The sequence below is a fragment of the Nicotiana sylvestris genome, chromosome 12, assembly GCF_000393655.2.
Source record: "Nicotiana sylvestris chromosome 12, ASM39365v2, whole genome shotgun sequence".
NCBI lineage: Eukaryota > Viridiplantae > Streptophyta > Magnoliopsida > Solanales > Solanaceae > Nicotiana > Nicotiana sylvestris.
The window spans coordinates 159,009,475-159,024,151 of NC_091068.1; the positions used below are offsets into that span (position 1 = coordinate 159,009,475).

At 41.4% G+C, this 14,677-nt stretch overlaps 1 protein-coding gene across 1 annotated transcript; it reads left to right on the top strand.

The window, feature by feature from the left end:
• Nucleotides 1-1,059: 1,059 nt before the first annotated feature.
• LOC138884009 (probable LRR receptor-like serine/threonine-protein kinase At2g16250) lies at nt 1,060-1,770 on the top strand. The gene has a single exon (XM_070164746.1). The coding sequence runs from the start codon at nt 1,060-1,062 to the stop codon at nt 1,768-1,770; it is 711 nt and encodes a 236-aa protein (XP_070020847.1).
• Nucleotides 1,771-14,677: the final 12,907 nt, after the last annotated feature.

Consider the following 14,677-nt stretch of genomic DNA (forward strand, 5'->3'; position numbering starts at 1 on the left):
GTAGGAAACCATTTGTAAAACCATAAACCTTGTGTTTGTGTCTTGGTTAGAGTTAGTCAAATTGTGAGCTTTAATTTGTAATAGAGTTATTACGAAATGGCTTATAATAGAGTTATTACAAGTGAGTAAGGGATTAAGAGTTTAATTCCTTGGTTACAATAGTTTGTAATCTAAAGTTTGCTCAGTAGTAAAGTTGAAATCCTACGAGTGTAGGCCGTGGTTTTTAATCCCGTGAATTGGGAGTTTTCCACGTAAAACTCTGTTGTGTTATTTACTTGTCTCTTATTGTGTGTTTTCTGTGGGAACTGATAGAGTACAGTTTGGTGGACCCTAAGTTTCCATCGACACCTAATTATTGAATGCAAAAGAGAATATTTTTCCTTAAATTTCTTTATTTTGAGTAAACACTTGTGTGGGAAAGTACTTACCAAAGAGAATATTTTTCGTTAAATTTCTTTATTTTGAGTAAACACTTGTGTGGGAAAGTACTTACCAAAGAGAATATTTTTCGTTAAATTTCTTTATTTTGAGTAAACACTTGTGTGGGAAAGTACTTACCAAAGAGAATATTTTTCGTTAAATTTCTTTATTTTGAGTAAACACTTGTGTGGGAAAGTACTTACCAAAGAGAATATTTTTCGTTAAATTTCTTTATTTTGAGTAAACACTTGTGTGTGAAAGCACATACCAAAGAACTACTTTCCGAGGAAGACGATATGAAATGGATGACAACTTTAGATTTCCGGAAAATAAGCGAAAAGGAAGCAAGAGATGGGAATGTAAGAATGATGTGATTGAACCAACGGTTGTCATATTCATTATTAATACGAGTCTAAGAGTATCTTTATTATGATCTTAAGGATCTTAGTTATTGCAATTATAGACAAGTTGTTATAGCTAAATCCAAATAATATATTGTAATATATTAAATTAGTTTCTTAAGTAATAGTTTACCTAAATTTGCATGCATGTAGTAAAAGCAATGGATTTTATGCCTAAATTGCGTCCACTAGTGACACTTATATAGTACAGAGAAAAATAAGACTTTTCAAAGTTCAAATGAGGCACCAATTGGTCAAAGTATTTTTTCTTTATTTCATCATTTTCTTGCTCTTTGACTCCACATATGAGCAACTATTAAGTTGGAGAGAAGAGAGATTGGCTTTAATTCAATTGAGATCTTCTTTAGGATTAAGAGCCAAAGAATGGCCAATAAAGGCTAATCCATGTACAAACTGGAGAGGTATTATTTGCAAAAATGGCCATGTCACTGAAATCAACATCTCTGGTTTTAAACGTACTAGAATTGGAGAACAAAATCCTCAATTTTTGATTGACTCCCTTCAAAATTTGACACTTTTGGAGTCATTTAATGCATCAAATTTTGCACTACCGGGTTCTATTCCAGAATGGTTTGGTTATAGAGTTTCATCTTCTCTACAAATTCTTGATCTCAGGTTCTGTTCAATTACTGGTCTTATTCCATTAAGTTTTGGCAATTTGAGGAATTTAACTATGTTATACTTGTCCAATAATGGTCTTACTGGGACAGTGCCATTGAGTTTGGGTCGGTTGTCGAGTCTTGCAGTTCTTGATCTTTCACAGAATTCGCTTTTTGGGTCGATTCCTGCATCAATTGGGTCTCTTGGGAACCTTATTTTGCTTGATTTGTCCTCAAATAATTTGTCTGGGGCTATTCCTCCTAGCATTTGGACTTTACCTAAGTTGCAAATCTTGAATCTTTCTAACAACAATTTCTCTTCTTATTAATGAATAGTCAAATTTACATTTGTGCAACAAATGATATGATATTGTTTGACCAAAAAATATAGATGTTGGTTCAAATAATTAAATTTATGTAATTAAGAGTCAATTTTAGCAAGCAATAATATTCCTAGATAAAGTTTTTAAGGATGTAATAAATGTTAGATGGGTCCGGTCAGACAATGTCGACATAACTGTTCTAGAAAGCAAGAACAATAATGTAGTATTCAATAACAATAAACAACAATAAATGACATTTAAGTAAATATGAGGAATGATTCACCCAATAAAGGATGGAATATGTGGATGTTCCTCCTGGCAATGATGAATGACAGACAAATCCTTGAATGTTTTCAGTTATTCTTGGATCTGATGGAAAAGTATGGACAAGAATCTTAGTGAAAAGGTGGTGTTTGTATATTAGCAAGAGAAAGAGAGACGAATCTTTTAGTCAAAGTGTCTTCTTTACAAATGATATATCACATGCCCTTATTATTGTCTCTCTTTTCTCTTTTTTAAGACATGTTCCTAAGAAACCCTAATAGTACAAGTGCAGAGAATATTCAAGAGAATATTCAATAGAATATTCAATAGAATATTCTCTTTTAACATCATATGTTGAAAACTAGCCATTACAGCTCTATCAACGATACTCAACCTCGACTTTGACCTCGACCTCGACCCTTGTTGACATCTCGACTACGACTCTCGTCGACTCTTCGACCATGGATTTTACTGCTTCTTGAGCCATCTCGACCAACGACGACTTGATAACTCTTCCCTTAGTATTATCTTGTATTAATATTCTAAGGGCAGATTTTGACCCCATACAGTTAGTCCCTCCGCTTATTGAGGTTGTGCTTACGTACGAGATCGGTGAGCGGACAATGTCGTTCATAGTTGGCAGGGGTCGTGGTCGTGGAGACGGGGCTATGTGGCTTTTGGGGTCCGCATATTTTGAATTTATCAAATTGCCTGGGAAGCTAGTTGGAGTTACCTGGGCCAAGAAAAGTGGCGGCGTCATGGCATCGTGCGTCATAGTAACACCATTTCCTGATGCATTGCATCAATTCAGGCAGAACTTTTGATTGGCTCTGTCGGCTTGATTTTCGTGCTAATTATGTCCCACATAGTTTCGATTCTGGTGCCTCCTAAACTTATAAATATGGGAAGATTTTCCGATTCTGAACTTTTCAAACTCCTTCTTCTCCTCTAGCACCAGCTTATCTTATTTCTTTTGGAGGGCATTCCTTTTTCTTTATTTTTGAGACTCATACCGTTCTTTATTCTTCTTCTTCTTTCGAAACCCTTCTCTCTTATCGAATGCGATGTCTAACATGCCTTCTGAATTCGGTGAGGGGAGTTATATGCCCCCGGGTAATGGTGTATCCTCCTCATGAGAAGGGTGTTCCTGCCACCACTGATGACTAAGCCTTCCCGTTGGTGGAAGATATAATTTCACGTAACCCTAATTTCGGGTCTGATTTCACCAAGTCACCTGATGCCGAACATGGGCCCTTTTGGTCAGTGATGACGATGAAGGAATTGGAATAGCTTAGGGCTATATTTACTATTACCAACCATGTCGAGTTGATTCTCGTATGGTGGGATATTGTGCAGATCCCCCGTCTTCGGTACTGTGCCTTCTACGCCTACCCCTTCCAAGTCGGCTATACTCCCCTTCTTCTTCTAATAGCGCATTAGCGGAAGAATTTTGCCATTATTACGGCATTTTCCTGGCTCAGCTCGCGCCGTACGTTTACAAACTTATACGGATGCTCACCAAATTTGCCGAACTAGCCGGATTCGATCTGACACTTCGACATTCGATACATCTCTTCGCCCCTAGCTTTTATAGGGGGATGATTGTAAATCTTTGCCACCGAGGAGGCAAGTGCTTGGTGGTGAAGATAGATGACAAGGCCAATTGCCAATTCTAGTTAACTTCTTCTTCATCAAAACCGAAGACGTGGTGGCCAATGTCGATGGTTTCCCAGAGGCTTTGAATTATACTCCTAAGTATTCAATCTCCATGTAGATATTTGATTTTTTCCCTATGCCCAGTCGTGGGTTTTGACTTCTCGTCCCTTACTCGTGTAGCCAAGATTTTTCCTCCTCATTCGGTCGCCAACATTTCTGATTGTGTTGGTCGACTTCTTCCTTATATTATAGGGATTCGTGAGTGGTTAGGCTTCTTAAAGAAGTTTGGATCGGGTCCCATTTCAATTGGTACGTTTCTCTTATTATTGACATCTCGTGTATCTTTTTCTTTTGTTCACCTTTGCTGAATTTCCTTTCTCCTTGTGTTTTTCTCAGCTTCGGCCACAGAATCATTAAGGAGGTGTAGAGCTCCCCCACTTTCATTTCGTAAGAGAAAGGCTACTGAATCCTCGGCTACCGCCCCTTCTATGACTGCGGTTGATCTTGTTGTGTCTCAACCCCTCTTGTTGTTGCACCAGTATCTATTCCTTTATTAGTCGTGGAGACTTAGGCCACAAAACCTTTGGTTTCTCCCTTGTATTGTCTCATAGATGAAAAGGACGAGCCATTGCCTGGCGATAGGGACTTGATGCCTCGTAAGAGAAGGGTTGTTGGTGTCGTGGGAGAGGGGTTGACGACCGCTGATGTAGGAGATTGCGACTTTGACCTTCGGGAGACGGCCATAGTGATCATTGAGGAGAGCTCGGAGGCTAATCCTGAGGTCGTTGGCTCGGAGGATATGGGTGTGCGACCTACTGGAGATGCAGTCAAAGACGTGACAGGCTGTCATGGCCCTGCTTTTCCACGATGAGATGAGGCCTCATCTTCTGGTGTTGCGACAGACGCGCCTCCTTTGGCGGATGACAAAGGCGAGGTCGTTGCCGAGGAGTATGTCGGATCCGATTCTGACATCGATGCAAAAGAGCTAAGGATGATTGACGAGGGGCTTATTCAGCTCAAAGTGAGGCTGGATGGGAGTTCGATGATTATTAAGATCTTGATGGACCGTAATCTTCTAGTGGATACTGAGAGGGTTATCCCCTCCCTTGTCCCTCTTAGTTCTGAGATTGAGGGAACGACCCTCAAGAATATAAATGACCGTGACTTATCGAACAATATTGCCAGCCTCGCCCTTGGGTAAGCATCTTTGTTGTTGGTTGTTTTTCCTTGGTTCTGCTCTTTTACAATCTTTTAATTTTCGTTGTTGGTTTTGTAAACGGTTGCCCTGGAGATTGAGAGTGCTCGTAGGGAGCAGTGGCGTAAATATATATATGTGAAGTTGAAGGACAAGTACTTCAGGGTCCATGAGAAGTATTGGGAGCTACGGTGTCAGCTTTGTAAAGGCGGCGATGTGCGCCAATTGAGGAAAGATTTGAAGGCCAGGGATGAGGAGATGGTGCAGATAGTGGGGAAGTATAGTGTCCTGTAGGGGACGCTGAAGAACATAGAAAAAGAACTCGAGCTTAGCAAGGGGGTCGAGGTTCAGTGCAACAACCTCCAAGCTCAGGTAGTCGCGTTGGGCGACCAGCTTGAAAAATGCCAATTCAGGGTGGAAATCTTTAGTGGTGAGGTCGCCGAAAAGTTGGAAGAGTAGGAAAAGGCGAAGTCGGCACGGTCAGAGGATTTGAATAAGGAGGAGTACCTTGAGGTGGTGATTCTAACTCTACGATCTGAGTTGGAGAATGATTTAACAATGGCCAGGCTCAAGGAAGAACAATTTGATGAAAGGATCGAGGAGTTAGAAAGAGAGACCTATGTTCTCCATGATCGAGTGTTTGCTTTGGAGGCTGAGAAGGCCCAATTACTGGCACAACCGTCCTCTTCCCGTGCTTCAGATTTTCCCAACGTTCGTTGGGATTTATATGCGGAGTGGATTCATGTCGAGGCCCAGTTAGATATCTTTCGAGATTTGCATGCGGCAGGGTCCGTCTCTGATGTTGCCCTAGAAGGTGTTCGTGTGAAGGCTCGTGAAGCTCGAGTTGCTTGTGGGTATGATCCAGCTATGCCTAAGGCCGGCGAAAGTGACGATAATGGTGTAGATCAGCTTGAGGAGGACACCTGGTATGATACCTCTTATTCGGATGGCAAAGGCGGTGGTGGTCAGAGGGATCAAGATGGCGAGGGCATCGGTGGCCAAGGCGGTGAGGGCGCAGAATATCATGATGGTGGCGGTTAGTAGTTTTTATTCTTTATTTTTTTGTAAATTTTTGTGTATTTTTGTTGGCGTCTTCACGAGCCTTTGTAAAAAAGTGTAAGTATGAAATGCCAAAGCTGTTTTTTGCATCTTTTTCCCTTCCTGTGGTTTATTTTCTGTATTTGTATGTTTTTTTGCTTCTATTGATAGCCTGTCTTTGCTCTTTTCTTCATTGGTATTGTCTTTTTGCTGGCCATGGCCTTTCATTAAATTGCAACCAAGGGCCGGTGGCTGTTTTTTCGAGCAAGGTCGAACGCAACATTTTAGTTATACTGCAACCGAGGACTGATAAGTGTTTGTTCGGGCGAGGTCAAACGTAATCTTTTGTTATATTGCAGCCGAGGATCGTTAGGTATTTGTTCGATCGAGGTCGAACGCAACCTTTTAGTTATGTTGCGGCCGATGTCCAGTAGATGTTTTTTCGAGCGAGGAAGAACATAACCTTTCATTAAGTTGTGCCCGAGGGCCGGTAGGTGTTAGTTCGAGCAAGGTCGAACATAACCTTTCATTAAGTTACTGTCGAGGGCCGGTAGGTGTTAATTCGAGCAAGGTCGACCATAACCTTTCATTATGTTGCGGCCGAGGGTCGGTAGGTGTTAGTCCAAGCAAGGTCGAACATAACCTTTCATTAAGTTGCGGTCAAGGGCCAGTAGGTGTTAATTCGAGCAAGATCAAACAAAACCTTTCATAAAGTTGCCGATGAGGGCCAGTAGGTGTTTGTTCGAGCGAGGTCAAACAAAACCTTTTATAAAGTTGCGGTCGAGGGCCGGTAGTTGTTCGTTCGAGCAAGGTCGAACATAACCTAAATGCAAGAAAGATGTGCTAATAAGCGTAAAGATTATTGCCTCGACATTATTGTTTTTATTACATACTTGGAGAAATTTACAGATATTTGGGTGTTGGCTGACGTTCCAATCCCAATCCCGGTCCTATCTAGTCCCTTCATTGGTCGATCTAGAGAATAGTGAGAGGTCGAGTAATACAAAAGTGACCACGACCCTACCTTCACGTACTTCGACTCAAAACGTTCCCTTCGCCACCTCATTAAAAACTTCTTTTAGAAAACCCAAATGGGACAAAATTAAAGTGAGGGAAAAAAGAATACGACTTGGGAGACGCTTTTTCTCTCAAAAGTTGAAGAATTTTGAGGTAGCTGAAATTCCAATTGTTTAGTAGTAGGTTTCCTTCCATTGTCTCTAATTAGAACGAACCCTTGTTTTCTTTGGCTGTGATTTTATATGGACCATCCCAATTTGTTCCCAGCTTGCCTTCCGTGGGATCTTTGCTCGCTTGAGTTTTATCTTTCAGTACATAGTCCCCAACTTTGAGCGGCCTAACCTTTGTTTTTTTTGTTGTAATAGCATTCTGTTTGTTGCTTTTGGGCGACCATTCTTATGTAGGACATATCTCTTTGTTCGTCGACTTCGTCGAGTTCCCTCCTTCTACTCTCGTTACGCATGTCGCTCTCATGGGAGTACCTTAGGCTGGGTTCTCCGCCTTCGACTGGTATTACTGCCTCGGTCCCGTTAACAAAGAGTAGGGCGTCTTTCCTGTGCTTGTTTTCCGAGTTTTTCGGTAGGCCCACAATACTTCTGGTAGTATTTCCGGCCACAGTCCTTTGGCTTCTTTGAGCTTCTTCTTCATGATGTTTAGTATTGACTTGTTGGATGATTATTCTTGTCTGTTACTAGCGGGGTGATACGGGGTCGAGAGCATCATCTTGATATGCCATTTCTTGAAGAATTCGATGATTTTCTTTCTTGTGAACTGGGGTCCGTTGTCACGACTGATTTCTTTAGGAAGGTCGAATCGACAGATGATGTTTCTCCATATAAAGGTGATTACTTCCTGTTCCCATATTTGGGCGACTGCTCCTGCTTCCACCCATTTAGAAAAATAGTCAATTAAAACCAAAAGGAATAGTACATTACCTCGCCCTGCTGGTAGGGGGCCCACGATGTCCATTCCCCATTTGATGAATGACCAAGGGGATGTGACTGAGGTGAATCATTGGAGCGTACTTTTGGAACTGCTCACATCTATTTACGAAGTCCGCGATATCCTTTTTCATGGTAGGCCATTAATATCCTGCACGTATGAGGCATTTGACCACTGCACGATTGCCCGGAGTGAGCTCCGCAATGGCCTTCATGAACTTCTTCAAGGATGCGGTGAGTTTGGTTCGGGCCTAAGCACTTCGCCAGAGGGCCTCCGTAGGTGCCCTTGTACAGATCGATGCGGAGGACACCGCTTGCATTATTAGTTTCTTGGCCTTCTTTTGTCGTAGGGAGTATGCCATCTTGTAGGTATGCGACAATACGATTACGCCAGTCCCAAGTTAAGTTTATGGTTCTTACCTCAATTTTTTCTAGTGATGAGTTGAGGAGGTGGACCACATTTTTATCTCCACTTATGATGCTTTTGGTGGCTGCGACTAGTTTGGCGAGGCTATTTGCCTGGACATTTGCTCGTGGGATTTGGTCGAGCTGACATTCGTCGAACTCAGGCAGTAGCTTGCAGATTTTGGTCTGTTATTTTTGCACCTTTGTTCCTTGATTTAGAAAGTCCCCGTGACTTGATTGACTACGAGCTGTGAATCACAACACAGTTTCAACCGTTTTGCTCCATATTTGAGTGCTAGTCTTAGACCTACAATTATGGCCACTTACTCGGCCTCATTGTTAGTCATATCCAGGTACCTTATGGACTAACGAATCACTTCTCCTATAGGGACTTCGAGTACGAGTCCCAGTCCAGACACTGATGCGTTGGATGTGCCATCGGTGTTAGGACCCAGAGGTCTTGTGTTTGGAGGGATGTTTGGACAGCTTTCCTTTCGACTTCAGGCATTATCTTTGCGATGATGTCGTTTACAAAGTTGGCAAACACTTGTGACTTTATCGCTTTTCGCGACTGATACGTGATATCGTGCTCACTCAGCTCGATGGGCCATTTGGCCAGCCTCCCCAATTGTTCGGGTTTATAAAAAATGCTTCTTAGGGGGAAGGTCATGGCGATCGAGATGGGTTGACATTGGAAATATGGTCTAAGCTTTCGTAAAGCTACGACTAAGGCCAAAGCTAATTTTTCGAAGTATGGGTACCTCGTCTTGGCGTCAACGAGTGTTTTTCTAATGTAATAGATGGTAGATTATGTACCTTTGTTTTCTCGAATTAAGACTGTGCTTACACTTGCCTCAGATACGGCCAGACAAACGAGAGGACATTCCCCAGGATCGGGTTTTGAAAGCAAGGGCAGAGATGATAGGTATGTCTTAAGTTCTTGCATGGCCTAGACGCATTTGGAGGTCCATACGAGGCTGTTATCTTTCTTGAGTGCTCCAAAGAATGTATGACACCTATCCGACGATCGCGAGATGAACCTTGATAGGGCGGCGATGCGACTGGTCAACCTTTGGACTTGTTTCTTGGTGGTCAAGAGTTCTGGTATCCCCTCAATGGCTTTGATTTGGTAGGGATTGATCTCAATTCCTCGTTGTGATACCAGAAAACCCAAGAACTTTCTTGAGGCTACACCGAATGCATATTTCTCCGGTTCATCTTCATCCTGTACCGTCTAATTATGTCAAAGGTTTATTTCAAATGATCGATATGATCTTCTCCCCTTTTGGATTTGACCAGCATGTCGTCTATATATACCTCTATTATTTTGCCGAATTGGCCTTTGATCATTTTTGTTACCAACCTTTGATAAGTAGCTCATGCGTTTTTTTTTAGTCCAAAAGGCATGACCCTGTAGCAATACGTTCCTTAGTTGGTGATGAACGTAGTTTTTTCCTGATCTTCTTCTTCCATAAGTATCTGATTATAGACTATAAGCGTCCAAGAAGCTTAGTAGCTCGTGCTCGGCCGTTGCATTGATGAGTTGATTGATATGTGGCAACGGGAACGAGTCCTTCATGCATGCTTTGTTCAAATCTGTGAAATCCATGCACATCCGCCATTTTCCATTCTTCTTTTTGACCATCACTACGTTAGTGATCCACTTGGGGTACTTCGATTACCTGATGGAACCATTTTCTAGTAGGTTTTCCACCTTCTCGCACACTGCATTATTAATTGTTGAGTTGAATTTACGTCTGACCTGTCTCACGGGGGGGGGGAGTGGATCGACGTTTAATTTGTGCGTAGTGATTTCTTTTGGGATGACCGGCATAGCTACATGGTTGGAAGCAAAAAAATCTATGTTAGTTATTAAGAATTGACTGAATTTACCTGGTTCCCAAAGCTTGCAGCCGATATAGGCCTTCTTGTTGTGGTCATTGAGATCCAACTGAATGGGGTTGAGGTCTTCTATGGTCAACCCAGCGGCTTCGACCATGTTAGAGTCCTTGATGACGTCCTCTATCTCATCCTGCTCCAACCTCGACCCTGTTGATTACTATGCCTCTTTTTCTTTGTTTTTTCTCTGTTTGGTGGTCGTTCTATCTAAGGTAATGTGGTAGCATTCCATTGATGTCCGATGTTCTCCATGTATGCTAAAAATCCCCCATGGGGTTGGGAATTTAATTACTTGGTATAATCTGGAGGGGACAACTTTCATGGGATGTATCCATGGTCGTCCCACTATGGCGTTGTACGTGGTGGCCTGGTCCATAATATGGAACGTTGTCTCTAGATTTACAGCGTCGGCCAGAACGGGGAGTGTAATTTCCCTGGATGTTTGTTCAACTGCATTGTTAAAACCAGTTAGCGTTATGCAACACGATACTATCTTATCTTCGAGTCTCATTTGGGTAAGCACTTGGGGATGGATAATGCATGCGCTGCTCCCGTCATCTATCATAATGCGTTTAACATAGGTATCTAAAATACATATGAAGTGAAGAAAGTTTAAATTGTCGGCATCTGACTTGTCGAAGATGATACTTTCTTCGAGTTCGTCGTACCGTTCACAGGTGATAGATAGCTTGAGCTTGTGGGTAGTGGTGAACTTCATGTTGTTGATAGAGGCGTGATCGCTGCCGTCGATGATCATACTAATGGTACGAGTGAGGGTGGTTTTGGCGGCCCTTGGTGTTCGCATCCTCTAGCGAAGTTGGTTCTTCCCATGTCTCTTAGTAACTCTTTGAGATGCCATTGGCGCAACATGTTTATGACTTATTGCCTCAGGGCAATGCAATCTTCAGTTTTTTGTCCCTATTGTTGGTGGAACTTACAGAGGGCGTCAGAATTTTTGGTGTTCAGGTCCGATCTCATCTTCGGCGGCCACTTCACTTTCAGTCCGAGCTTCTCCAGAGCGTTGACAATCTCTGTAGGTGACACACAGAAACTGTGAGTAGATAACAAGGGAGGCATACCTCTGTCGTTCCCTGTTAGGTCATAAAATTGGATGATCTCTTCTGGCGCTGTCTCTTCGATCTTTTCTTGATTCGGCTTGTACCGAGGTTAGTCAGTGAGTTGGTCCATTGAGGTTATCCTCATCTGCATGGACCTTGGCAGAATAAGCATTGTGGATTTTGTCACAAGTGGTTGGGGGGTACTTCATCAACCGACTCAATAGTTTTCTAGTTGCTCTCGAACTATCTCTACTCAGCCCGTTCTGAAAAGTTGCGACCGCCATCATTTCCGATACATTTGGCATAGTCATTCTAACTCGGTTGAACTGGGCAAAGAAGTCCCTTTGTCCCTCTCCTAGGGACTGCTTAATAGAAATATGTCGTTCACTCTTACATTGGCCTTCTTGGCTCCGGCATAGTCCATTACAAACTTATCATCCATTTCCTCGAAAGTTTCTATCGCGTGTGCTGGTAGCTGCAAATACCATGTTAATGCTCCTCCTGTGAGGGTTTTGCCAAACGTCTTCAGCAAAATGGAAGATACTTGTTCTTTGACGAGATCATTGCCTTTTACGGCGGTGGCGTAATGAGTTACGTGATCTTCAGGGTCGGTCGTGCCATCATATATCCTTAGGAAGGGAGGCATTTTTAATGTCTTTGGTATGTCATGTGGGCTTATTCATCATTGTACGGCTGCTCGACGAACAAGTCGGCATCCCTCTTTGGCAATAGCTTAGGAGCGCCCGGTATTTTATCGACCCCTTTCTTGGTGTTCTTTCATTTGATATCGGAGCGCCTTGTTTTCATTCTCCAGTTCTTCCATCCTTTTTAGAATGGCTGCGAGGCATTGTCATATGCACTATTAATGACATTGTGAATAATACTCGTCATTGGAGGAAAGAGTTGGTTGCATTGCTCATCTGTTTGTTGTATCGTACAAGTCATTGTGTTTTTTTGCAGTCATGCCCTGAGCGGGCTTTGTTGAGGTTGCTTGTTAGCATGTCAGTTAGCCACGCTTCGAGAAGTTTTTTCACAGCTAGGGCGTCCCTTCCTCCGCAAATGTGAAGGCTCCTTTAACATGGGATTTTATTATGCTATAGTGTGGGGGCGGTGACCTTCTCGTCTAGGGGATGCACTGGGCATCATGCCCTTATCTTCCATTTCACAACTTTCGTTGATGAGAGGTTAGTTGGGAGGTCACTTGTTATTCTCATCCTTTCTTCTTGGTTACCTGCCATGTTGGATTTTTTGTACACAAAGGAAGGAGGTCTTGTTTTTTTTACGTTAGTGACCTGTGCTATTATAGATATAAAGAAAACTAAAAGTTTAGCTAAGAAATCCCCACAGACGACGCCAAATTGTTTGACCAAATAATATGAATTTTGGTTCAAATAATTAAATTTACGTAATTAAGAGTTAATCTTAGCTAGCAATAATATCCCTAGATGAAGTTTCAAAGATGTAATAAATGTTAGATGGGCCCAGTCAGACAATAGCAACAAGAGGTAATAGCTATTCTAGAAAGCAAGAACAATAGTGTAGCATTCAATAACAATAAATTAAATTTAAGTAAATAGGAGGAATGATTCACCTAATAAAGGATGGAATATGTGGATGTACCTCCTCACGATGATGAATGACAGACAAATCCTTGAATGTTTTCAGTTATTCTTGGATCTGATGGAAAAAGTATGAACAAGAATATTAGTGAAAAGGTGGTGTTTGTGTCTTAGCAAGAGAGAAAGAGAGAGAGGAGACGAATCTTTTAGTCAAAATGTCTTCTTTACAAATAAATATCACATGCCCTTATTATTGTCTCTTTTTTCTCCTTTTCTAGGACATGTTCCTAAGAAACCCTAATAGTACAAGTACAGAGAATATCCAATAGAATATTCCTCTTTTAACATCCTATCTCGAAAACTAGCCGTTACAGTTCTATCAACGATACTCGACCTCGACCTTTGTTGACATCTCGACTACGGCTCTCGTCGACTCTTCGACCATGGATTTTGCTGCTTCTTGAGCCATTTCGACCAACGACGACTTGAGAACTCTTCTCTTAGTATTATCTTGTCTTAAATATTCTAAGGGCAGATTTTGACCATACAAATAGGATATTGTTGGGTTTAAGGTTGGGTAGCTTAAAATAAAGGGTGAATGGGAAATGGAGGGAAAATGAAATAATTGAATTTCCCTCCTTGGCAAAGGGACATTGTCCCATATTAGAGGAAGAAATGACTTTTGATGGGTATATATACAATTACTCTTCTTCTAGCTCTTAAAGAGTTAAGAAGAAGGCAAGTCTCGCGTCGTCGCTCGCTCGCTCGCTCGACCGGCTCAGCTTTGGCTTTGGCTTCAGATTCGGTTTGGATTTGATCAAATATCGATCGATTGATTAATCGTTTTGGACAAAATTTCTTTAATTATTTAATAAAATATTAATTAATTTAGCCAAATATCCAACCCAAACCGGATCCATGCGTGACCCGATTCACTTTCTTCCCTGAATTTTATTTAAATTTTCCTCCCATTTTAAAGTGATTGTTTAGAAGAGTTGTGAATTTTCAGAAATAGTATTTCCATAGGCTATAAATTCATTTGATTCCTTAGATTTTTCCTTACAAATTTTCTAAACTTTAAGATTTCTTCTTCTTCTGCACAAATCTATTCCAGTGTGATTTACAGCCATTAAGTGGTTCGCAGTTCATCAGAATTTTTGGTATCAATACACTCGTGAGTTAAAATCGTTCTATTCTGGGAGGATAATATTCCAGCACCTCGGGTACTTGAGGGAAATAATTTTCTTAAGGACACACTATGCATTCAATGGGCTCAATTTATTCCAAAATTATTTTCAGATATTATTTCGACATTCTGTTGCTACTAACTTTATGTTTCTATTTCTATTTCCGAAAGTTTACAGTTTTTTTATTTATTACAAGTAATACAAATTATATAACAATCTTAAGGAAATTATTTTATTGTAATCTGTATTCTTTTTTGGAGATTAAAACCTTTGTGGTTTTCTACTCCTTCTGAATTTTTTCTATTCTTATTTGAAGATATAAAAACTTCATCGGAGTATTAAAATTTAGAAACGATTTGAAGAACATAAAAACCTCACCATTTTCTGTGAAACATTATATAAAAACTTCAATTTTTATTACTAAACGTACTATTTACTGTTATTACGGGGTTGCACCAAGGGTCTGCGCTCAGCCCATTCCTATTTGCCCTGGTGATGGATGCACTGACTCATCATATTCAAGGGGAGGTTCCATGGTGCATGCTATTTGCTGATGACATTATTCTAATTGACGAGACAAGAGGCGGCGTCAACGAGAGGCTAGAGATTTGGAGACATGCTCTTGAGTCTAAAGGTTTCAAGTTGAGTAGGACGAAGACGGAATACCTCGAGTGCAAATTTGGAGTTGAGCCGA

Coding starts and splice junctions, on each gene's coding strand:
- LOC138884009 (XM_070164746.1), top strand. CDS start 1,060: ATGAGGCACCAATTGGTCAAAGTATTTTTTCTTTATTTCATCATTTTC.